General features: G+C 41.7%; 1 protein-coding gene across 1 annotated transcript in view; it reads right to left on the bottom strand.

Moving 5' to 3' along the window:
- DPYSL3 (dihydropyrimidinase like 3) overlaps window positions 1-26,104 on the bottom strand; it is a 114,837-nt gene extending 88,733 nt beyond the window's left edge. Inside the window, exon 1 of the mRNA XM_058732566.1 lies at window positions 25,607-26,104. Within this exon, the coding sequence (XP_058588549.1) occupies window positions 25,607-26,005 (399 nt within the window). The 5' untranslated portion in view covers window positions 26,006-26,104. The remainder of the gene's footprint in view (window positions 1-25,606) is intronic.
- Window positions 26,105-26,443: the final 339 nt, after the last annotated feature.

Raw genomic sequence — 26,443 nt, 5'->3', positions numbered from 1 at the left:
ACTTTATTTGTTTCCATTTTCCCAGGGAATTATATTATTTGATAGTTAATGGCTCATTTAGGATCACAATTAGACTGTTTAGAACTAGGACCAGAATTCATATCTCCTGTGTCCTAACATTTTGAGCTCTCTCTTTAATTACTGCTTTTATAAAAATGTTCTTTAATAAAGGATTTATCCTGGGTTATGCACTGTAGAAGATGACACATTTGTCAAAGCTTCAAACATTCCCCTTGTGTTTATTGGTCTGTTAGTGGAGGTTTACAGATCTTCTTAATATCCATTCTGACTTCATGATTTTCATTGTATCTCCAGGCTGAACACATCATTGTCAGTTAGGACTGGCATTCAGCTATGCAGAACTCTGTAAGGGAAGCTGGAAAATGGGAGTTTTTCAAGCAGGGTACACTGGCTCCCTCAACAAAATTAGGGCTGTCTTAGTAAGAAAGGAGACGATCGATTACTGGTTAGACAAATGCCATAATATGTAGGATTTATGTTCCGAGATGCAGAAGGCATCTCTGCGAAGACGGAGGCAGCCAAGAGAGTCCACGGTGGCTCCGGGGATGTGTGGCCCTGCACATGCTCTGTAAGACTCTGCATAATTTGGCTCTGGCTGACCTCTCTGCCTTTGACTGTTACCCAACTTACGCCCTATCTATAGAACTTCAGGTACTTAAGCATGCCATGCTTTCTCCTTTACAGATCCTCTGCTTGGAACCCCCACCTCCCACGCCACAGTCCCTCTTCCCCTGCCCACACACACAAGCATACATTTCTAACACCATGTGTTAGAAGCTAACTCAAATGTGCACTGAGGCCACGGGAAGCTTTCCCTGTCCCCCAAGTCTTGGTTCTGTCCCCCATCTGTCTCTTGGCTCCTCTGGCCCTTTGTGCACACCCCTATTGTAATACCCATCACACAGTACTATAAGTGTGGTTTCAAACATGGCCAACCTTCCTGCACCCCACCCCACGTTTCCCAAACTGTTAGCACCTTAAAGGCAAGAACTCTCTTCTAATTGCACAGGTCAGGTTTGCATTTTGCTCCTTTTGGGTTCACCAATTATTTTCACGGTATCTGACACCTAACAGGTGACAAATAAACATTTGTGGAATAAATTCCTAAGTTCAACCTGCTTCAGGAGTTCATAAAAAAAATAATGGTGACAGGCAGTAACAAAAGGTATCATGTACTGAGGGTTTATGAAATCTGAGGCACGCTGGATTTAGGGCCTTACATGAATTATCTTCTTTCATCTTCCCAACAACCCCATGATACACATATAACAGCCATGCTCATTTTACAGATGACTAAACTGAGGCTTAGGGAGGTTATTTGCCTAAGGTCACACAGCTAATAAAATGCTGAGCCAGGATTTGAATCTGGTTGTTTCTACTCCACTGTCTAAATCCTGAATTACCTACCAGGCTACAGCGCGGAAACTCAAGGTGGCCGTATACTCTGAGAAGGTGCCGCAGCCTGAAACTCCAGACGAGCAAACAGCTGGTTGGTACTGCCATCCTTGCGGACTCACTGAAGGCCATTTTATCTTGTCTGATGAAAGAATGAAGAGAGAGAAGGGAAAGGGCCACGGCGGCCTTTACTTGGGGAAAGAGAGGAAGCAGGATGACAAAGGAAGTAAACTGAGAATCCCACATCAGAGCAGCCCCAGAGCCCATCTGAGACAAGCATTTCATCAACACCATTCTGACAAGCAGCTAATTAAATATCCCTGGGGAGAGGGTTCCCGTCTTGACTCACAAGGGCAAGTGCTGAGTTCTGAAGCCTGTTCTCCACATGGGGCTCAGCAAAGCCAGCTTTCCAGCTGGCCTGATAATCCCTGAAGCCAGCGTAACACCCCAGTCCCACTGGAAAACAGGCAAAGGCAGATTATACAGAAAGCAAGCTTAGCATAATAAGAATGATAAAAGCTTACGTTTACTGGGCACTTGCAATCACTTTCAAGCAAGTGAGTGGTTATTTCATTTAATCCTCCAAAAGGATATAATGAGATCAAAATTATCCCCATTTTACAGACGTGGGACCAAGAGACAGCAATCGTGCCTGATACTTGCCTACTGTTTCTCAGCCCCACATCCATCCTTCCACAGTCCCTCCTCTCTGATCTCGACTTGGCTGGGACTCTGCACACCACATGACCCAGGACCCTTCATCAGCTAGTGTCCTATTAAATTCTGTAAATAAAAGACAGCAAATGGAGAAGACAAAACTAAAGAAAGGGAAAGAGAACTTCCTTCCTGCTTCCCTGCTCCTGCAACATCACTCCGGGAGAGCAGCTGTCTCCAGGCTTCAGCTTCTTCGGGCACTGCTACCTCTAGTTTTGCACACTCGCTCAATAGCACCAAGAGCGGCCAGCTGGAGTCTCTCAGAAATCTGAGCGCCACCCCTGCAGGTCAGCCCCTCTATACGCCTCCATTCTGGAAGCCTTATCTCTTTGTTCACTCAGCCTTGGGTGGCTGCTGCTTCTAGCTCCTCTCTTTGGATTTACATGCATGTTCCTTTGGGTTCTTTCAGCTTCTAACATGTATATACTCCATTCTCTCTGTTAAATCCCCTCTGTCTGATGTACTTAGTACTGTGTCTGTTTATACGACTCCACATGGACCGATACAGAGATGTTACATATCTCGTCCAATGTCACACAGCCAGTGAGCAGCGTGGCCATTACTAAACTCAGGTTTTCCACAGAAGCTGGAATAGGCAGCTTATCTGTCGTGGGGAGGCTAGGATCACCACAGACAATCAATACAGATACACTGAAATAAACCAAGTTCTTAGTGCTCACATGATAATTGTAGTTTTATTAATAATAATTTGTGTGTATAATGCATTAGGTTTGGAAGGGATTTCATAGCCATTACTTCGTATGACTCAGAAAATAAATGTATTATAGTTAAGGGCTTAACCTTTAGAATAAGACAGACATTAGTTTAATCTCGGTTAAAGAATGACTGCATAACAGCTGTGTGACCTTTGGCAAGTTACCGAACCTCGTTGAAACTTACTTTTGTTTTCTATGAAATCTGGTTACTAGAACTACCTACATCATATGGCTGCTGTAATCATTTAACTCATGTAATATAATATATATATATAACATGTCAAGAACTGTGCAGAGCCTGAGATTTTATCACACTTACAACCTGACACGTGAGCTTATTACTATGTCATGGCTGGTGTCAGAAGACAGGACACTCCTGGGTCAGAGACCAACAACTTCATTACTCATGACAAAAGCACTAGCCACAGTCACACGTTGGTTTTCTTTGGTTGTTCATGCCCCTCAAGTCTCACAGGATGACACAAAGGGCCTGTCATGGCTGCCTGCACATACAGTGCATTGTGTTATAAGAGAACACTGTGCTTGGGGAATTCACTACTTTTATATAGTAAGTTGAAGTAAGACTAGTCTTTGAGAGAAACATTACCTCATTTCTCAACCTTGCTCAGTGAAAACATAACCATGAGCAATGATCCAGGTAAAGAGTAGTCAGGGCCTGGCATTTTGGGGATAACCACAGAAATATGCAGGGAGACTCAAAGCCCCTGTTGGATTGCCTCTTCCACAAAATTCACTAAATACCCAGTAATTATACAGTAAGTGGTAGTTCTCACTGAGTCTCATAAAACCCAATCATGAAAGAATACTTTCCTCAATTTATAGACGAGGAAACTGGCTCAGAGAAGTGAAAGGACTTGCTCCATGGTAATAACCTTTGGGGAAGCTGTGGTTCTGGGTCCAAAAATCAGAAACCATGACCCCAAATCCCATGCCCAGTCATCTCCATCAAGACACCTATTTGTAAAGATAGGTCACGCTTACCTTTAGCTCAGAACTGGCTACATAGTTTGCAGGGCTTAGGGCCCATATTTCTAAAATTCCTAAGCTTTAGAATCTAGTCTATTCTAGTAGGTTCTGAACTGTATTTACCAGGGAGCTAGTTGTCCACTGAGCTTTCTCAGAGGCTATCAAGAGTGGGGGTGATCCTCAAAAAACTAAAAAGAGAACTACCCTACAACCCAGCAATTGCACTACTAGGCATTTATCCACGGGATACAGATGTGCTGTTTCGAAGGGACACATGCACCCCAACGTTTATAGCCACATTATCAACAATAGCCAAAGTATGCAAAGAGCCCAAATGTCCATCGATGGATGAATGGATAAAGAAGATGTGGTGTACACATATACAATGGAGTATTACTCAGCAATCAAAAAGAACGAAATCTTGCCATTTGCAACTACGTGGATGGAACTGGAGGGTATTATGCTAAGTGAAATTAGTCAGAGAAAGACAAAAATCATATGACTTCATTCATATGAGGACTTTAAGAGACAAAACAGATGAAGGGAAGGGAAGGGAAACAAAAATAATATAAAAACAGGAGGGGGACAAAACAGAAGAGACTCATAAATATGGAGAACAAACTGAGGGTTACCGGAGGGGTTGTGGGAGGGGGGATGGGCTAAATGGGTCAGGGACACTAAGGAATCTACTCCTGAAATCATTGTTGCACTATATGCTAACTAATTTGGATGTAAATTTTAAAAAATAAAAAATAAAATTAAAAAAAAAAAGTGTGCATGAGCATAGGAAGGGAATATTGGGAAAGACCTCTAGGCATAAAGCTTGTTTTCTTGGGATTCTGCATAAGATTATGTTTTTATTTTTTTAAGGGACGGTATACCACAGAACTGGGGTTTGCCAGAGGGGAGGACAGTGGGGGAGAGGAGCAAAATGGGTGAAGGGAAGTGGGAGACACAGGCCTCCAGGTATGGAAAGAGTAAGTCACAGGGATAAAGGCACAATATGGAGAATATAGTCAATGATATTGTAACAGTTTTATAGGGTAACAGATGGTAGCTACACTTGTAGCAAGAACATAACACATATGCCTAACACAGCATAGCATGATGTAGACTTGCTGAATCACTAGTTGTACACCTGAAACTAATGTAACACTGTGTCAACCTATACTTCCATTTAAAACACTGTGCCAGGTGGCTCCGTGGCACAATGGATAGCGCATTGGACTTCTAAAACACCGTGTCAACCTACACGTTCCAAGAAAATCTCAAATTTAACTCAACTAAAATTTGAGGGGTTGGGGAGGGTTTTTTTGTTTGTTTTTTAGAATTCAGTATTTTAAGACCATTATTTCTTAAGAATTTCAAACATACATAGACATGGAGAGGAAAGTATAACAAACCCCACGTGTTAATGAGAAAACATCAACAATTATAAAATTCTGTTTTAAAAATAGAGACACGAAGGCCCAGAAGGTGAAGGGACTTGGCCAAATTTACATAGTGACTAACAGAACCATGTCTCTCCCTTGCTTTCATGGCTTTCAGACAAATGTTCTTTCCACCAGGGTGGAGGTGGCCTCAGATAAGTGTAAGAGCTGTTATATAATGAGATGTGCTTCTAAAAGTAGACAGAACCAAGCCACTATCAGGAAGCCATGCACTTTAAATTGTCTGGCCAGACACGAGAATGATCGCTCCTACCAGCTAATTCAAAACAGTGTCGGAAGTCAGAAAAGCTTGGCATGACTCCCTGACGCACTGAGTGATGAGCTAATTGATGTTCCTTCATTCACTATTTCATTCAGATATTATTGAGGGTCCATTACATGCCAGCGACTGTGCTAACTGCCAGGACAGAATCATACAGAACTGAGATTTTAAGTAAGTTACTGAAACTTTCCTACTCATCCATTTATTCATTCAAAAGTATGTACTGACCACCTACTATGTATGAGTCAAACCCTGTGTTAGAAATGAAGGGCATTGACTCAAAAAGTTCCCAGGCTAGGGGCACCTGAGTGGCTCAGTCGGATAAGCGTCAGACTCTTGATTTTGGCTCAGGTCATGATCTTGCAGCTCGTGGGATCAAGCCCCACGTCCGGCTCTGCACTGTTAGCGTGGAGCCTGCTTGGGATTCTCTCCCTCTCTCTTCCCCTTCCTGGTTCGTTATCTCTCTCAAAATAAATAAACATTTGAAATTGGGGGGGGGAAAAAAAGTTCCCAGGCTAGTAGGAAAGAGACAAACAAGAATTTATAATACACAATAAGTAACAGCTACAAGCATCTCAGAAAGCACACAAGAGAACCTTACCTGACCTTGAGGGCTCAGGGAAAATCCCTGAAAACACTCAAGATGAAGCTGAGGTAGGAAGGAAAGCAAGTAAGAGTAGGCCCAGTTGCCTCATCTGTAAACTGGGAATAATAATATCCTCCCCTTTGGGATGCTGTGAATGTAAAAGAAACATTCACATGAAGGGGCCGGCCTGGCCCATCGCAATGGCATGGCGTTACATGTTACCGTCTCCATGTTCACATGCACGAGTGCTGACCAGGACCTTATGTCTGTCTGCGGTTAATAATCAATGAAGTCGAGAACACATATAGGAAGAAATCTTTGTCTCCCGCCTCATTAGCATCAGAGTCCAAGCAAGTAACCAGGCCCAGACACAGGCCCTGGAAAGGAGCCTGCACTGCTGGCCACTTCATTTGGGAAATTCACCCTGTGGCAAAGACTGTACCAAACGCAATTTTCCTCCTAAAGTGGTTTCCTCCCCACCCCTCCTCCATCGAGTTCCCCTCCCCCGCTACCAAGTGATTGATGTCTCACTGAGGGCCTTTTCCCCTTCAAAGCCCATCTGGCCTTCCTGCCTCAGCCGGCAGGGAGGGTGTAATCCTGTGTTTGCAGCTTTGCGGACGGTTTCTATGGATATTATGACAATATTACAGCTATTGTGAAGCCGCATCAGGGCTGACTGAATGAGGGGTCAGGACTTGAAAAGGGGAAATTTGGAATTAAACATCAACAACCTAAGGCCTCGGAGACAATGACTGGTTTTTGGAACGTCGTTCCTATCAACGGTAACAAACACTAACACGCAAATATTGTTCCTGTATGAACAATCTGCGGAAGGCTTGTTTCTCAAATCCCTCCTGGAGAGTACCCAGAAGACAAAAGTCAGGCCCCAAGCAAGGGCTCCCCAGCCACACTCAGCAGTGCCAGCAAGGGAAAACTTCAGGCAGGGGTGTCACTTGAATAACCACACTGCAAACCTCTGCCGTGTCCCACGAGACCACATTGCGACCACCGAGCATTCGGTGTGGCTCCTTAACCACTCTCCCAAGTCATCCCGAGAACTTTGTACAGAATTGGGAAACAGAAATGCTTATGAAGGGAAAAGGAGGGGTCAGCAGCCATTAATAGTTCCCAAATGTTGAGCCGGTAAAGAAAAAAGGAGGCACAGAACTCTACCTCCCCGTAGGATCTCTGTTGCCAGCACCCCTCCTTACTTTTGCTGTGGCCCGTATTTTCTTCCGTGACAGGTTTAAATCTTTTTTTTCTTTTTTTTGTCAACCATGTTTTGAGGTTAATGTGAACAGGCCTCTCTCCTTTGTAAGAGAAAATGTAATGGTTTTACTCAATTTCCAAAGCAAGGCTAGGTCATTGTGGAAAATGTGGAAAATGTTGCTGAAGAAATAGAAGAAAACACAAGGTATTATTGTCCTGCACAGAAATATGCCACTGCTAAGATTCTGTTCAACTTCCGTGTAATTTTTATGGTTTGGAGATTTAGACAGAATTCTGGCTCTGCAAACTGTCTGAACTTGCAGAGATCAGTTAACCTCTCTAAACCTCTATGTTCCTGCCCAGGGACTTGATAAGGATAAAGGACCAAATAAGCCAGGAATACGTTCTCACACCATTATTCTTGTACAGCATCATTTTTAATGGCTCTCGGGTATTCTGTCATGTGACTATGCCATAAATTATTTACAATATCCTGTTACTGAGTGAGTCAGTTGTTTTATATATTCACCATTACAAGAGAGTGACTTCTGATAAATAATCTCCGGTTTTCCTCTTGTTTCCTATGTATTATTCAGCAGAGGGGTTTGAGTCACTTAATTTACAGCATATACACTAAGCACATGGGACTGTGAACACTGAGGAAGAACAGGGACAGTGGAGCATCCTGCCCTTAGAGCTGAGCTAGTGGGGAGAGCGGAAGGGGCAGGAGGCTGGGAAACAGGACATTTGGGTCTTAGCTTCCCCTCAGCCCCCTTCTATGAACTGTGTAACTTGGCAAATGATCTAATCTCTCATTTCTTATCTATTAAATGAGTGTAATTATAAAGCCTCCCTCCAAGGGTTTCTGTGAACAGACTAAATTAATAAATGTTAAGTCCTTTAAAAAAAAAAAAATGCCTGGCACAGCACTATTCACAACGGCCAAAAAGTAGAAACAAACAAAATGTCCATCAGCTGATGAACGGGAAAACAAAATGTGCCATATCCTGTGCCTCAAAGGAATACAACACTGAATGTCAGCTACACTTCAATAATAAAATTTTAAATCCTACTCACTTATGGCGATGAAACTATTCTATAGGACACTGTGGATACAGGTCATTAAACTTTTTGTCAACACCCATAGAATATACAAAACCAAGACTGAATCCTAATGTAAACTGTGGGCTTAATAACAAAGTATCAACACTGGCCCATCAATTGTAACAAAATACCATACTAACGCAAAATGTTAATAATAGAGGAAATCAATGATGGGTGAGGGTAAGGGGGTATGTTGGGGTTCTGTGCTTTCTGTTCATTTTTTTCTGTAAAAAAATGCACAGTTTTTCTAAAAACTGCACAAGAAAATAAAGTCTATTAATTAAAAAAATCTATTCTGGGGCGCCTGGGTGGCTCAGTCGGTTAAGCGGCCGACTTCAGCTCAGGTCACGATCTCGCGGTCCATGAGTTCGAGCCCCGTGTCGGGCTCTGGGCTGATGGCTCAGAGCCTGGAGCCTGCTTCCGATTCTGTGTCTCCCTGTCTCTCTGCCCCTCCCCCGTTCATGCTCTGTCTCTCTCTGTCTCAAAAATAAATAAAACGTTAAAAAAAAAAAAATCTATTCAGAAAGGACGTGAAAAAAAAGTGGTATAGACATACAATGGAATATTATTCAGCCATAACAAATAATAAAATACCAACACATGCTACAAGATGAACCTTTAAAACATTACACTCAGTGAAAGAAGCCAAACCAAAAGAGGCCACATATTGTATGACTCCATTTTTATGGAATGTCCAGAATAGGGAAATCTATAGAGACAGAAAGTGGATTTGTTGTTGCCAGGGGCTGGAGGGAGGGGCAAATGGGGAGTGACTGCTAACGGGTACAGAGTTTCCATTTGAGATCATGGAAAAGTTCTGGAACAAGATAGTGGTAATGATTGCACAATGCTGTAAATGGAAACTGTACTTTAAAATTGTTAATGTCAAAAAAATTGTTAATGTCAACTATACTCCAATAAAAAAAAGTCAACTATACTTCAATTTAAAAAAAGAAAAAAAAATTTAAAAAGTTAAAATGGAAAACTTTTGTGTTATGTATATTTTACCAAGGTTAAAAAAAAGAGAGTGCCTGGTATAATATAAGCACTCAAAAATTTTTATTTTTCACCCTTATTCCCATCTTGGGGTCTCAGTTTTCCTATTCATAAAGTGAAAAGGAAAAATAATCTTTGAAATTGCTCCTCGCTCTGAGATTCTACAGTCTAATCGGATGAATCTGCCATGTGACAGAGAAATCTTTTTTGTGAATATCTATTTCCTTCCTTCTCCCTCCCTTGGTGGAAGGGGAACCCGTGCCCTTCCTCTGAGCACTCACTTTAAAGCTGCCATCGCCTCTTTCGCAAATCCCTTCGAGTACCTGACAGATCTCTGATTGCTAGTGACCCTGAAAAGGCTAAGGATGGAGTCTTAGTAAGTATCTGTTGGACTCATGAATGGATGAAAGAATAAATAAATGAATGAAAGCTCAAAGGGACAGCCACTGACTCTCACTGCATGCTCCGAGGGGAGCTAGCTCCAGCTGAATTCTGACCTCAAGTCAGGTTTCCTGAATGGTGAGCATACATGTTCCAAAAGGCAGTACACACCCTCCCGAGTACACCCTTTCTCTGAACACTCTTAAGCACATATTTATAAAGGCATTATTTCAGCTCCCAAAACTTCCCATTTTTAAATCTGTCTGCATGTTCTCCGTGTGAGTAAGCATTCTCCCCATTCACTTAACAATGTCACGTTCTGTTAAGGACTCCAAGAGAACCTATTTTCCACCATTTGTTCTCCTCTTTGCAGCTCCAAGATGTTGGCTGCCTTCACACCTCTGCTTTTTCTAGCACGGCAGCAAAGCTTTTTCAGCCTGACCTCCTTCTTCCTAATCATTCGGACTTCCTGTATTTGTTTCTTTCTCACTGTCATTTCCAGGTTATCCTATTCGACCGCCCCCCCCCTCCCACCTTTCCCCGTCTTTGTACTTTACAAAACCTTGTCTCCGCTTCGTAAATTTGCCATCTCTAAAAAATCTTGCAGTGTTCTCCTCTTCATTGCCAGGTATGTGTTTATTTTTAATTTCCTCCTCCAAACTCCAGACATCCTGAAAGGAGCGCAAGTGTTTCTGAGCCTTTCAAATGGTTTTGCCTAGTTACCTCAAATTTCTAAATCTTTTCATATTGAAAAGCTGCTAAGGTCCCCTCTGCTACTCCAATGCTCATGCAAACACACAATCCCATACACCCTTATGCCCCTCTTATATTCAAGACCAAGAGCTGACAAACAAACGCCCTTGGGTCAAATCCAGCCCACTGCCTGATTTCTGTAAATAAAGTTTTAGTGGCACACAGCCGCACTCATTCATTAACACACATATTGTCTATGGATAACTTTGTTATACAGACTCTGGAAGTTGGGGTGGACACCTGAGAGCCCACAAAGCCTAAAATATTTATTATCTAAGCCTTTATAGACTCTTGTTGTAGGCACGTGAGGGATATCTCATCCTTTATTTACAAACTCTTAGTTGACGGCATGCATTGCCAGATACTGCCTTCATTTCAACTCCCCAACACCCAGGAGAAACTCCCTATACTCCACTCTACAATCTCACTAAAAGATCTGGCTGGCTTCCTCACTCTTGTTTGGTAAGTAGAAGAAAACTGTATCTCTGGAAAGGTTTTCTCTCCCTACCAATTGTGTGAGATATTATTATTCATCAATGGTAATTTTTTTTTTTTTTTTTTTTTTTTACTTCTCGCTTAGTATCCATTTATCCCACAACTTCAACTTCCCATTTCAGTGGGTTTCTTTCTTTCTATCCAAGTGAGAGAATGTGAGGATATTAGTTAGAGGAAAACAGTCCCTCCCTAGCCCACTTTCAACTCAACATAAGCACTGCATCTTTTCTCTTCGGACACAGGCTAGCTTCTTGGAAATAAACCAAATTGTTCCATCCTTGGTACAGATTGTCTAGAAAAGTGGTGTGTGAGCGAGCCCCAGGCCTCCTGTAGATCTCAATTTGAGCCCTATCTCTGGCACCATCCTTTGAATAGGATCTGCCCTTAGCAGATAGTAAAAGTGCTTTAAACGAGGCGAACCTACCAACAAGTCACAGCATCCAAGAAAAATTATCATCAGCACTTGGGGAATATCATGAAAACTCTCTGAGCCTCTCCACTTCTTCCCTCGCTCCACCTCTTGGCCTCTTTCTAGGGATGCACAGCTGCTTCTTCTTCTTCTTCTTCTTCTTCTTCTTCTTCTTCTTCTTTTTAATGTTTATTTATTTACGAGAGAGAGAGAGAGAGAGAGAGAGCGAGAGCACAAGCCGGGAGGGACAGAGAGAGGGGGGTAAACACAGAATCCAAATCAGGCTTCAGGCTCTGAGCCATCAGTGCAGAGCCTGACATGGGGCTCGAACTTATAAACCATGAGACTATGACCTGAGCAGAAGTAGGACCCTTAACTGACTGAGCCACCCAGGTGCCCCCGGGATTCAGAGCTTCTAATGTCTTCTGGTTCAGTAACTGTGTTCACCTTTTGGACTTGATCAAATTCAGCTTCCCTATTTTGATTCTATGAGCCCTGTCCACTCACTCTCCAGAAAGTCCCCCTGGTAGAAATTTTATTGGGATGATCCTCTTAACCAAGCCAGTTCTAGAGCTGGACCCCACCCAGTACCAATGCTTAGCTGCCACCACATAAAAGAACAGCAAAATAGTATGCAAAAATCCATCAGACAGTCCTTAGGCCAAAATCTGGACTTTATCCCTTTCTAGTTGTATAATTAAAGGAAGTCAAGGCACCTCTCCAAGATTCGGTTTCTCTTCCAGACAATGTAGATATTAATACCTATTCCGTAGGGTTAGTGTAAGGATTGCCAGTAGCAGCAGCTCCTTGCATGAACAAGTACTCCATAAATGGAGCTTTTCATTAGAACACACCCGTGAACCCCGTCTCTGTGCCCTAAAGCCAAGGAAAGGTAGAATTCCAAGAGATTATGCTGACAACTACTTTAGTAGAGAGAGAACAGACGCTTTGTTTTTTCTTTCTACATTTTTTCTCCAGCTAAGATCTAAAATCTTCTTCTTCCAACGTCTTTTACTTTACCAAACCCTACCCCCCCGCCCCTTGCCTGGCTCCTGTGGCCCCTTCATCTCTGCTGTTGAGCACTGTGGCCCACCCTGCACTCCTCCTTCTTCTTCCCTGATTTACCCAGAGTCCTGACCTTGCAGTCCCACATGGCAAGCAAGCATCCCATGCTCACTCTTCTGGTAGCATGAAAACAACCACACCACATGCAACCGTTTCCAGGAAGTTTCCATTCACGAATGATAAAGAAATGAATACACACAAAGATTTGGCTAGAAGAACATCTCTCACCTCCTTATTTACAATGACAAAAGAAGAGAAGTAAAAGTGAAATCGAAACTGAAAGCAAAAATATAAATGTCCAACTAAAAGAAATGAGTAACTCAGGAAGCCTGGCTCAGTCAGCAGAACACACAACTCTTGATCTTAGGGTTGTGGGTTCAAGCCCCATACTGGGTGTAGAAATTACTTCAAAAAATTTTTTTAAATAAAAAGTTTTTAAATGGAAACTAGTAGCTAAATATGTAATACATCACAACAGAGGCAAAGATAAAAGTTACATCTGATTTCTTCTCAGAAACCATACAAACAAAAGAGAATAGATTGACATATTTAAAGTGTTGAGAGAAGGGTGCCTGGGTGGCTCAGTCCATTAAGCGTCCAACTTCGGCTCAGGTCATGATCTCACAGTTCATGAGTTTGAGCCCCATGTTAGGTTCTGTACTGACAGCTCTGTACTGGAGCCTGCTTCAGCTTCTGTGTTTCCCTCTCTCTCTGCGCCTCCCCCACCAGTGCTTGCTCTCGCGCGCGCGCGTGCTCTCTCTCTCTCTCAAAACTAACCATTAAAAAATTTTTTTGAAAGAAATTCAAAAAATAAAGTGTCGAGAGAAAAAACCCACCATCCTACAATTCTGACCTTGCAAAATATCCTTCCAAAGTGAAAAAGAACACATGAAAAGATGCCCAACATCACTCGTCTCAGGGAAATGCAAATCAAAACACAGTTAAGATATCACTTCACACCTGTCAGAATGGTTAGAATCAGAAAGACAAGAAACAACAAGCACTGGTAAGGATGCAGAGAAAAAGGAACCTTCATGCACTGTTGGTGGGAATGTAAATTGGTGGAGCCACCAACAGTGGCTGGAAAACATACGGGAAGACAGCATGGAAGTTCCTTAAAAAATTAAAAATAGAAATACCAGGTGATCCAGTAATCCCACTACTGGGTATTTACCCAAAGAAAGCAAAAACACTAATTTGAAAAGATACATACACCCCTATGTTTTCTGCAGTATTATATACAACAGCTAAGATATGGAAGCAACCCAAGTGTCCATCCACAGACGAATGGATAAGGAAGATGTGATATATATATACATATATATATATATGGATGGATATATATATGTATATATATATATGTATGTATGTATATATACACATATATATGTATACACACACATATAATGGAATATTATTCAGCCATAAAAAAAAAAAATGAGATCTTGCCATTTGCATCAACATGGACAGACCTAGAGGGTATAGTGCTGAATGAAATGTCAGAGAAAGACAAGTACTATATGATTTTTCTTATGTGTGGAATCTAAAAAACATAACAAATGTACAAACAAACAAACAAAAAGCAGAAACAGACCCATAAATACAGAGAAAAAACTGATGGTTGCCAGAGGCCAAGAGGGCCAAAGAGGGGCAAAATGGGTGAAGGGGAGTAGAAGATAAAGGCTTCCAGTTATGGAATGAGTAAGTCACCGGGATAAAAGGAACAGCACAGGGAATATAGTGAGTGGTACTGTAACAGGACTGTATAGTGACAGAAGGTAGCTACACGGGTGGCGAGCGTAGCATATCATGTAGTCTTGTGGAATCACTTTGTTGTATACCAGAAACTAATGACATGTCCACTATCATTTTAAAAAATGGAAGGAGAAATAAAGACTTTCTCAGACAAATGAAAACTGAGGGAATGTGTTGGCAGTACATCTGCCTTGCAAGAAATGTTAAAAGAAATTCTTCACAAACAAGAAAAATGATAGGGGTCTGCAATGTGAATGTCCATGAAAAAAAGAAAGAGCACTACAGGAGGAATAAGTGACGCTAATATAAAAATGTAATTTTTCTCATCCTTAATTGATCTAACATGTAACGGTTTGTTCAAAATAATAATAGCAACAATGCATTCAATTAGCTATGTCTACATATGCTTCTGTATAAGTGAAGTGAATAACTAATAATACAAGGGACAGAGCAGGGAAGAATTGCAAATATTTTGTTATTTTATGGTACTTGCACTACCCATGAAGTGGTACAGTGTTATTTGGAGGTATACCTGGGTGAGTCGTAAATGCATACTGCGAACTCTAGGGCAACCATTAGAAAAAGTAAAAAAGAAGTGTGAGGGGCACCTGAGTGCTTCAGTCAGTTAAGCTTGGACTCTTGTTTTCAGCTCAGGTCATGATCTCATGGTTCCTAAGTTCGAGCCCCACGTAGGGCTCTGTGCTGACAGTGCGGGGCCTGCTTGGAATTCTCTCTCTCCCTCTTTTTCTCTCTGTCTGCTCCTCCTCCACTCACTCGCTTTCTCAAAATAAATAAATAATCATTTTTTTTTAAATGTAACTGACATGCTAAGATAGGAAAGAAAATGGAATCACTTAAAATGCTCAATTAAAATCTTTACAAAGGGCAGAAAAAGAATGGAAGACAAAATAAGAACAAGGAAAAGGAAAAGAAGCAGAAAACACCAGCAAATATAGTAAATATGAGTCTAGCTATATCAATAATCACCTTGAATGTCAATGGTTTAAATGCACGAATGAGAAGACAGAAATTGTCAGAGTGGATCAAAAACACAACCCCACTATACATTGTCTACAAGAAACCAACTTTAAATGTAAGGACACAAATGAACCAAAAGTAAATGGGTAGAGAAAAAACACACTCTGCTAACACTAATCAACAGAAAGCAGGAATAGCTATGTTAATTTCAGACAAAGCAGACTTCAAAGTAGGAAAGTTATTCATCAGGATAATTATAAAAGGGTCAATTCTCCAAGAATACATAATAATTCTTAACATATATGTGTCTATAAAAAAAGCATCAAAGTATGTGAAGAAAAACCAGTAGAATTGCAAGGAGAAACAGATGAATCCACTATTATATTTGGAGACTCTAAACACCCCTCTGTAGGAAATGGACAGATCCAGCAGACAGAAAATCAGTAAGGACATAGTTGAACTCAATAGAACTATCAATGAGCTAGATATTACTGATACCACAGACTACTTTATCTAACAAAAGAAGAATGTACATTCTTCTCAAGCTCACATAGAACATTCACCAAGATAGACCCCATTCTGACCTATAAAATACATATTAAGTTTAAAACAATATAAATCATATAATGTCTGCTCTTACACAGTTAAAACATAAATCAGTATCAAAAAGATAGCAGGAAAACCCCAAAATAATTGATTAAATACCTTTCAAATAACACATGGGTCACTGAAGAATTTTCAAAAGAAATTTATAAATATTTTGACCTAAATTAAAGTGAAAATATAGTATAACAAAATTTGTGGGATGCAATTAAAACGTTGCTTAGAAGGAAATTAATAACATTGAATGAACATATTAAAAAGGAAAAAAAAAGACCGAAAATCAATAATCTAAGCGCCCATCTTACAACTAGAAAAAGAAGACAAATTAGATCCAAAGTAAGCAGGAGAAAAGAATAAAAATTAGAACATAAATAAATGAAATTGAAAATAAGAAATCAATAAAGAAAATTAACTAAGCCAAAAGTCGATTCTTTGACCAATAAAATTGATAAGCATCTAGCTAGGATAACTAAGAAAAACAAGAGAAGACCCAAACTACTTTTATCAGAAATGAAAGAGGGGACATCACTACAGATTCCATCAACATTAAAAAGATAAGAAAGAATATTATGAAAAACTCTATGCCCACAAATTTGATAATCTAGATAAAATAATTTCCTTGAAAGACACAATCTAGTAAACTCACACAAGAAGAAATAGACAATCTGAATAAGTCTATATCTATTAAAGAAATTTAATCAATAATTAATTCCTAAACAGCACTGGGCCCAGGTGGGTTCACTGGTGAACTCTAGCAAACATTTAAAGAAGAAATTAAGCCAATTCTCTACAAGCTCCTCCAGAGATAGAAGCAAAGGGAATACTTCTTAGCTCATTCTAGGAGAACACCGTTACTCGAATCCAAAACCAGATAGACCTTACAAAAAAGAAAAGGAGACACCAATACCTCTCTTAGGCACAGATGTAAATTCTGTTGACAAAATATTAGCAAATCAAATTCAACAATGTATACAAAGAATTACATACCATGACCAAGTGGATTTTATCCAAGGAATGGAAGGCTGGTTCAACACTGGAAAATTAATGTAATCTACCACATCAAGAGGCTAAAAAGAACAGTGAACAAAATCAACAGATGCAGGAAAACCACTTGACAAAATCTGGCACCCATGCATGATAAAAGTTCTCAGCCAACTAGGTATAGATGAGAATGCCCTCGACTTGATAAAGAACATCAATTCAAAACCTACAGCTAACCTCATACTTAGTGATGAGAAACTCAAAAGAACTGACACCACTCAACTTCAAGACTTACAACGAAGCTACACTAATCAGGACAATATGGTATTAGAGGTGCCTGTCTGGCTCAGTTGGAAGAGCATGCAACTCTTGATCTGGCCGTCATGAGTTCATGCCCCACATTGGGTGTGGAGTCTACTTAAAAAATAATAATAATAATAATAATAATAACGTTCAAAGTGAATAAATAAAAAATAAGACAATGTGGTATTGGCAAAAGAATACACAAGCAGATTAATAGATCAAAACAGAGAACCTAGAAATAGGTCCATATAAATAGAGTCAACTGATCTTTGACAAAGAAGCAAAAGCAATAGAACGGAGAAAAGATAGTCTTTTTCAACAAATGGTGCTGGAGCAATAGAACATCCACATGCAATAAAATGAATGTAGACACAGACTTTAAACCCTTCACAAAAATTAAGTCAAAATGGATCATAGACCTAAATGTAAAATGAAAACTATAAAACTCCTAGAAAATAAGATAGAAAAAACCCCAGATGACCTTGGGTATGGCAATGACTTTTTAGATACAACACCAAAGGCGTAACTGATGAAAGAAAAAATGGATAAGCTGGACTTCAGTAAAATTAAAAACTTCTTTTCTACAAAAAAACAATGTCAAGCCATAGACTGGGAGAAAAATATTTGCAAGAGACACACCTGACAAAGGATTATTATCTAAAATATACAAAGAACTCTTAAAACTCAGCAATAGGAAAATGAATAATCCAGTTAGAAAATGGGCCAAAGACCTGAACAGACACCTCACCAAAAAGATACCCAGATGACAATAAGCATATGAAAAGATGTTCAACATTATGTCATCAGATAATTGTAAGTCGAAGCGACAATGAGAAATCTCTACACATCTACTACTATTGTAGGCCGTAATCCAAAACAGTAAAAACATCAAATGCTGACAAGGATGTGGAGCAACAGAAACTCTCATTAATTGCTGGTAGGAATACAAAAAATGGTACAACCACTTTGGAAGACAGTTCAGAGGTTTCTTACAAAATTAAAAGTACTCATCCAACACCATTCAACAACTGCACTCCTTGATATTTACTCAAATGAAATGTCCACGTAAAAAGCTACATACAAATGTTTATAGAAGCTTGAGTCATAATTGCCAAAACTGAGAAGCAACCAAAATGTCCTCCAGTAGGTGAATGGATAAACTGTACATCCAGAAAATGGAATAGTATTCCAAGCTAAAAAGATATGAGCTTTCCAGCCATGAAAATATTTGGAGGATTGTTAAATACATATTGCTAAGTGAAAGAAGGCAATCTGAAAAAGCTACGGACTGTATGATTCCCAATATATGACATTCTAACAAAGGCAAAACTATGGAGACAATAGAAAGATTGTAGTTGCTAGCGTTTAGAAGAAAGGGAGGGATGAATAGGTGAGCACAATGAACTTCCAGGGCAATGAAAATACTGTGTTTCCTCCTATAATGGTGGATATATATCATTATGCATTTGTCAAAATCCACAGACTGTACAACACCAAGAGTGAACCCTAATGTAAACTATGGCCTGTGGGTGATAAAGATATGTCAGTGAGCGTTCTTCAAGTGTAAGAAATGTACCGCTCTGGTGGGAGATGTGGATAACGGAGGGAGCAATGAAAGTGTGGGGGCAGGAGAAACAAGGGAAATCTCTGTACTTTCCACTCATTTTTGCTATGAACCTAAAACTGTTCTCAGAAATAAAGTTTATTAAAATGTATTAAAGTGGCCAAAAATAGTTTAAAAATATATAATAATGTATATTCCCACTTTTATTTTGGAATGAAAAACATATGTGTCACACACACACAGATGTAAAGAAAATACACCATTGTAGTAACAGCAATTTTCAATGGGAGACTACAAGGAAATGCAGTTAATGCTTTCCTATTGTTTATCTCTTTGGTTCGTCTTAGGTTTTGATTGTGCACCTACATAGCTGGTGCTTAATAAGTGTTTTTAGAATAAAGGAGTACAGAAAAAATTAGACACTGAAGGGAGGTCTGGGGACTCCTCACCCTATTTATGGTGACCTTGTTGTCCACACCCCACTGGCCCAACCCCACATACAGAAAGAGAGTATACTGAGCACTACCAACACTCGGTCTGTAGCCTCACTGCAAGGCTTCCACAGTTTATTTCTCTTAGAAACTGGTCAATAAAAGAGCATATATCACTGAAGAACTCAAATTGACAATGAATTCTTTAATGACCATCTTATTAGAACCACTGACTGCTATGGCTTTGATCTGAAGATTAAGGACTCACGAGCACTTACCCAATTGTGTGGGCAAGCCACTAGGGTACAAGAGAAAAATATCAGGATCCATATTTGTATATACAACATTTTACTTTGTACTTGTTTTGTATTGTATAACAGTCATAAGATATTAGTACAGTTGACCAGTGAACAACACAGGTTTGAACTGCACTGGTCCATTTACATGTGGATTTATTTTTATAAATACCATACAGTACTGTACATATATTTTCTCTTCCTTACAATTCTCTTAATAACATTTTCTTTTCTCTAGCTTACTTTCTCATAAGAATACAGCATGCAATACATGTAACATACAAAATGTTTGTTTATATACAAACTGTATATAAACTGTATTAATTGTTTATGTTATCAGTAAGGCTTCTGGTCAACAGCAAGCTATTAATGGTTAAGGTTCAGGGGAGTCCATGGGTATACATGGATTTTTGACTGCATGGGGGTTAGCACCCTAACCCCTGTGTTTCTGAAGGGTCAATTGTACGTATGTTGTGCATGTAATTTATACATATGCACATGTGTACCTATACATAGAGAGAGAGAGACCATGCTCAAAAAATTTTTGCATAGAGGTGTACAATAAAAGAAGCTTATAGACCTGGTCCAGGCCCTTCATTTTAGAAAGGAGGAAGCTAAGTCTCAGAGAGAACGGAGGTGAGTTGCCCAAGCTGGTTAAAGATTGGGTCTCCAAGTTGAGACTGTTAATGCTTTATCCTCTTGGTTTAGTTTCTGTTTGTTGCTTTGTTTATTGTTTGTTTGCCTCATCTCATTGGTTTTTGGTGGAGCAGAATTGGTTTTTCAAAGCCACATAAGTCCAGGTTAAGAGTACAGATAAACTTTGGGGTGCCTGGGTGGCTCAGTCAGTTAAGCGTCTGACTTCAGCTCAGGTCATGATCTCACAGTTCATGGGTTCCAGCCCCGTGTCGGGCTCTGTGTGGACAGCTCAGAGCCCGGAACCTGGTTTGGCTTCTGTGTCTCCCTCTCTGTCTGCCCTTCCCCCGCTCACACTCTTTCTCTTTCTCTCTCTCTTGAAAATAAATAAACATTAAAAAAAAATTTTCTGAAAGAGTACAGATAAACTTTAACATTCCATCTTCCTATAAGTTTAACTTTTAAAAAGTGCTTACACACATAAATGGACTTCTGCCTCTTCTCAAAAATGGAGAGCTGAGCTGCCAGTCATAGCCTGCATTCTCAGGCAGGCTGCCCTACTCCTAGTAAGCTCTATCCACTGTCTCACAGGAACATTATCGGCAGGAATAACGCCCAGGGGAAATTGATCATAAAGAGAATCAGCTATAGAAATCACTGACAGAAAAACATCACGGACAGTCCCCTGGCCGTCTTAGACATTACTTACAAGAGCTGTCAGCAATACCCTGTCTCCAGGGACCATTACTTTGAGGGAACCCTGCCAATCGCAGCATTACTTGGAAGGTACGTTTTTTTATGTTCCTCAAATGCCTACTGTCAAACTAAACCAAAGTTCTGAAAGGTTTCAAACACTTCCAAGTTTGGGTAAGTTAATATAGTTCCTGATTCGAGTGTGGCCTGGGGGCCAGGTACCCAAGAGCCTTTTCTCCCAGCCTAGGTGCGGACTTTGGTTTGTCAGAGCAGCTTTGAAAACTTCATACACTTCAGGGATTCTGATGATGTGGAGAGGACTTTATAAACCTAGAATTCTATTTCCAGCTGTCTTCTCTTGCATGGGGTAAGGAGGAGAACTTCAGCTTCTCTGGATCGTTTTGAAAATTTTCCACCCAGGAGCAAAAAGGCACAGGACAAATGATTAAAAAAAAAAAAAAAAAAGGTAAGAGCCACAACTTGCCCGTTTCAAATGCTCTCCTCCTACACCCAGAACCCCTACTGACTTCACAGAGGAAACAACTTGCACGAAAAGTGGCCCATGTGGGAAACAGGGGACTAGAAATGACCCACGGCTCCTGACTGGGAGTTATCAATAGACCCATGTAATCATAATGTCATTACTTTGTTTTCACTGGATGACAGAGTTTTTGCAGTATCATTTGCTCTTGGCAGACCATATATCATCATTCTCCTCCCCTTAGGAATTTCTTTGCTGCAAGAAAAACTCTGGAAACCATCTTGAGAAATGGTGAAAAATACTTCCTTTTCATTTACAACTGCTTTTTTATGCACTTACTGTCAAAAGTTATAAACGAAAAGTTATGTGAGCCAACCAGGGAGGATTTGGGCAGTATGAATGCCTATCAGAAGAAAAAAATCTAGGTACATTATTTAACAAGGTGTTTACAGGTAGCTCCAGAACCACAATATAAACACCCAATCATACCTCAAATATGGCATTTGTCATTCAAAGTATAACTCAGGGACCTTTTTTTACTTTTATTCTTCCACACAGTTTGTTGTAGAATCTCTTCATAATTTATGCATTTATTAACTAAACTTATTTCCTTAAGGTGGGGTTAATAAGAAGGTATGCTGTAGACAAAGCAGACTGTGAGTTTATCAAGACTTTTTTAAAAAAATCTCTTTTAATAACTTTGCATTCAACTTGAAAAAATAAGGATTTTGCAGCAACTCTTTTCATAGGCTGGGCAACTGTTCTCCAACTGCTCTGAATAATGGGCTGGCGGCAAGATGGAGGAAAGTGCTAGAGGTGTGGCAGAAAGTTCTGTCCTTGCCCTGCATGACAGTAACACATCAGGAGCAGACACCAGGGTCAGGCTCACCGAATTAAAATAAAATAGCAGCCTCCCTGTCTGGAAAGAAGGAGTCAGAACTCAGAAAAATGGACTCTGGACTCAGAAAAATCTGTTTGAATTCTGGCTCTCCTACTACAAAAGCATATGATGTCCATGTAAGTCAAGGAAATTAACTAGCCTAATATACTTTGCCACGACCATATCCCATCTGGAGCACTGTGTTCAGTTCTGTGCACCACATTGTTTGAAAGAATATTTATAAAATATAGTAAAACCTGAAAAGTAAATCAGAAGGGTGAAAGGCTTACATAAGAGAGGGCTAAAGAAGGCAGGAATGATAAGGCTAAAAGAGAAAATTTTAGGAAGAATGCAATTGCCCTCAAACATATAAAGGGCAGTGAAAACTCAAAGAGTAATCATGACTAATATGTGCTGAGTACTCAATATGTGTAAAGTAGTCACTGTTATTCACATTCTGCAGGTGAGAAAGCACAGGCCCAGAGGCCGAGTTATATGCTCACAGTCACATAATTTGGATGGGTGGAGCCAGAGCTCATCCCAATAGTCTGGCCCCAGGTATAGGGGAGATATGAAAGCTATACTCCAAATACTTTGTTTTTTTTCATTTTTTATTATTTTTTTAACTAAGCTCTATGCCCAAAATGAGGCTCGAACTCATAGCCCTGAGATCAAGCGTCACATGCTGTACCCACTGAGCCAGCCAGGCACCCCTCCAAATATTTCTAATCTCTGTCTTACAGGATCATGGTAAGATTGCACCCTCCCAATTCTTTTGGACACAGGTTAGTGATTTGCTCTGGCCAGTGACATGTGAACCTAACTTCATGTCATGTTCACAACTTCAGCATGGGAGTTCCAGAGCCTATGAGCAACACGCCCATGTTCTTCCTAACATGAGAGCATAGAGGTGAAACCTCCATCAGTCTAGGTCCCTGGGGGGAAATGATGGGCAGAGCTGCCCTGTGACCCATGGTGGACAAGTAACAGGAGCAAGAAATCAACTGTGACTGTTTCATTAAGCCACTGAGATGTGGGGATTGCTTGTTACTGTGGCAATACCCAACTTTTCTGACAGATAAACAAACCCACATGCTTCAAGTCATTAAAATACCTCAGAAATTAAAAAAAAAAAAAAACTTCTATTCTTATATTTTAAAAGGTCAGAACCAAGAATAGTTTATAGAAACCACAAGTAGGCAGATTTGGGTTTAATTTAATTTTTTTAAAGTGACGTTTTCTGAAAGCTGCTTCACAAGGTACATGCTCACTGAAAATGGTGGTATTTAAATAAGAGGCCAAAAGGGACAGCTGGCTGGCTCAGTCAGTAGAGCATGGGACTCTTGACCTTGGGGTCGTGAATTCAAACCCCACATTGGGCCTAGAGTTTACTTCTAAAACATTCAAAACTAAAATATAAAAAATAAATAAGTGAGAGACCAGACAATCATTCTGCATCTGTGTAGCAAAAAATATGGATTCATTAAGGAGGTTTAATATACCAACCATTTCTGGAACACCTCCAGTGTTCCAGGCATTTCAGCTATAGTGATAAATCCAAACACAGTCCCTTCCCTCAAGGAAATAGCCATCAAGAACAGAAGTAGATAAGGTCTGCTGACTCGTGTAGCAGTGTGATTCAACCAAATTAGAGATAATAACAGGGCCTGAATGAAGCTGACAGCAAGCCTGAACTTACAAATAACCATGTAGCACTAGAAATCCTGCTGATGCTTAAGTTGTATTATTATTTTTCAATTAGGAGCCAAAAGTATAGGGTTTGCAAAAGGAAAGAAAACGAAGAGAATGTCTGGGTTTAAAGGAGGAACATTTTCCCTTTCTCTAGTTACCATCCTTAAATCTTGCAAACCAGGCATATTATCTGGCTTACATCAGGGGTGTTCCAGCAAAGGGAATAGCACTGACTCACAGCAATTGTTACAGACCTTTTCCATCACTTTTCCCACCCCTTAGAGTCAGGAAGGGAACATTTCAATAGGGATCAGCTCAGACCTGAAGAGAGGCGATAATCTTCCTGGAACGCCATTCTTAAGTTTAGAAATCAGCCACAGCTTTTCCAAAATATCCGAAGTTTTTCCTAAAAGGGTATTTGAGCAGGGCCTACAGGGATCCCATACTCTAAGGATGATATGAAAATCACCAACTAAACGAGTGATTCCAAGGGGCACGGACATTGTTTCCCAAAGGTGTCTTTACACAATACTAACTTCAGTGCTTTCTTTCCCTAGTGGTATCAATAATTAAAGCTTTGTTTATTTTTTCAAACTTCCCAAAATCAAACAGTGCAGAGATATGCCTTCCTTTGACTGCCTCACTGCATTTGAATGGAAAAACATCTAAAACTTGGGTAAGCATTAACTGTAATTGCTCTGGGGCAGACATTTCCATTTTGGGTTATTATTCATACCAGTATTCACAGAGAATAATATATGTGGATGGATTTTGCAGCCATTATCTACACAAGAGTGACGTATCTGATTACTATTGTTCCCCAACTCAAAAGCGTCAGTTTGAACTTCGAATACTCCAGCCCTGCCCAGACCCTGAATTTTCTGAACTACGGTTCTGATTTTCTATGAAATAAACAAATAGATGAGAGCAGGCTGGATTTCAGGGCCATACCTTCAGCCAGTTCAGGGTGTCACGAGTTTCTCAAAAACACACATACAGAAGAAATTGGCTTTGGCACATGGAAAAGCAGCAGAGAATTTGCAGCTTGTGCTAGTTTAAAGTGCACCCTTAATACTCTTGCCTGTTTTCAAAAATAAGAGATAGTCTTCCAGAGACAGCTGGATCCCTGTGGTACCCAGTCTTGCAACAAGCTTTGTACACAAATGTACACTTTACAAACACAGATGTGAAATGTCGACCTAGGACAGAAGAGAGGCACGCAGATGAGGGTGTTTAGTCTAGTGCCTCCGCACCCGAAAGTTTCAGGGACAGAGCTGATGTTTAAAGAGTGAGAGGGGGGACCGCCCATCCTGTACGTTCATCCGGGGACTATGGAGATGACCCCCATCTTCCTAGCGCCAGTGTGCCCTCTGCCCTGGTGACCCGGGTTGAGATTTAGTCGAGGGCCAGAGTGGGGCCAAGACAATTGTGCCAGTGGTTACTCAGACGGAGAGAAGGGCTAGAAATCACTAAGCCTTCCTGGCTGGCCCGGCTGACACACCCACCCAGACCCGCCGGCCCGGGGGTGCTGCAGGGAAGCGGGGGAAACCCGCGCACCCGGGTCCCGCGCCCACGAAGATGCTGCAGTTAGGAACCCGCGCGAATATCGGTCCGGGCTGAGAGGTCGCGCTACGCTCAGCAGAGGATGCCCTTCACCTCCCTGTCCCCCTTCCCCCGAGCTGAGTGAGCGGGAGAAAGTTGTGCCCGGGCCGCGTCGCCCCGGGCTGCTAAGGGAGCGAGGGCGGGAGGAGGAGAGCCGCGGGCCCCCTTACCTTGTCCTTGGGGCCGAGGTTCTGCAAAACCTCCTTGCCGGTGGCGCTCCGGATCTCCACCCCGGCGGGCGCGGGCGACGCGGGCGACGCGGGCGACGCGGGCGCGGGCTCCCTGCCCTCCTCCCGGCCTTGGCCCCGGCGCGGGGTGTCCCCCTCCACTCCCGGCCGGCTCCCGGAGCCGCGGCCGCTGCCCTGGCTGCTCCGGGGAGTCTTCGCGCCCCGCTGCCCCACGCTCAGGGCATCGAAATCCAGCGTCTTGCTCTCGAAGGCGCCCTCCACGTTGCAGAACATGCCGCCGTACTTCTGCCGCGGGACCTGGTCCGTGGTGCCCGGCCTGGCCAGGTACACGGGCAGATCGTCCTCGTGGGAGCTGTCCCAGCCCCTCCGGCCCGAGGCCATGGTTCAGGCGCACGGCGGGCCCGCGGCTTTGCTCCCCCAGAGGCGGAAAGGGCAGCCGCCGGCAGCGTGCTCCGAGCCACAGTGACTGGGGCGGGAGGAGGCGCCTGAGCGTTCGCGCCAGAGGCGGCAGTGCAGCTCCGGTTGCTGCCAGTCCCCAGCCAGCCAGCGAGCGAGCGCGCGGCGCAGGGGCCGGGGCAGCGGCGCGCTCCGGCTCGGGACCTGTCGCCCGCCCGCCGCCCCTCGGCGCGCACCCGACCCTAACGTGGCCTCGCAGGGTCGCGCGGCCTGGGGACCCCTTGGAAAGTAGAAATCCCAACTTGGCGCGCGCGCACACACACGCACGCACGCTTCCCGCTCGCCCAGCGGCCCCCAAATTCACACTCAAGAACTCGCCTCTCTCGCACAGGCACAGAAACCCTCTTTCACCCACAGTGACTT

Source organism: Neofelis nebulosa, chromosome 1 (assembly GCF_028018385.1).
Source record: "Neofelis nebulosa isolate mNeoNeb1 chromosome 1, mNeoNeb1.pri, whole genome shotgun sequence".
NCBI classification, from domain to species: Eukaryota; Metazoa; Chordata; class Mammalia; order Carnivora; family Felidae; genus Neofelis; species Neofelis nebulosa.
Note: the sequence above shows the minus strand (reverse complement) of the source record. Positions and strands in the feature narration are given on the sequence as shown.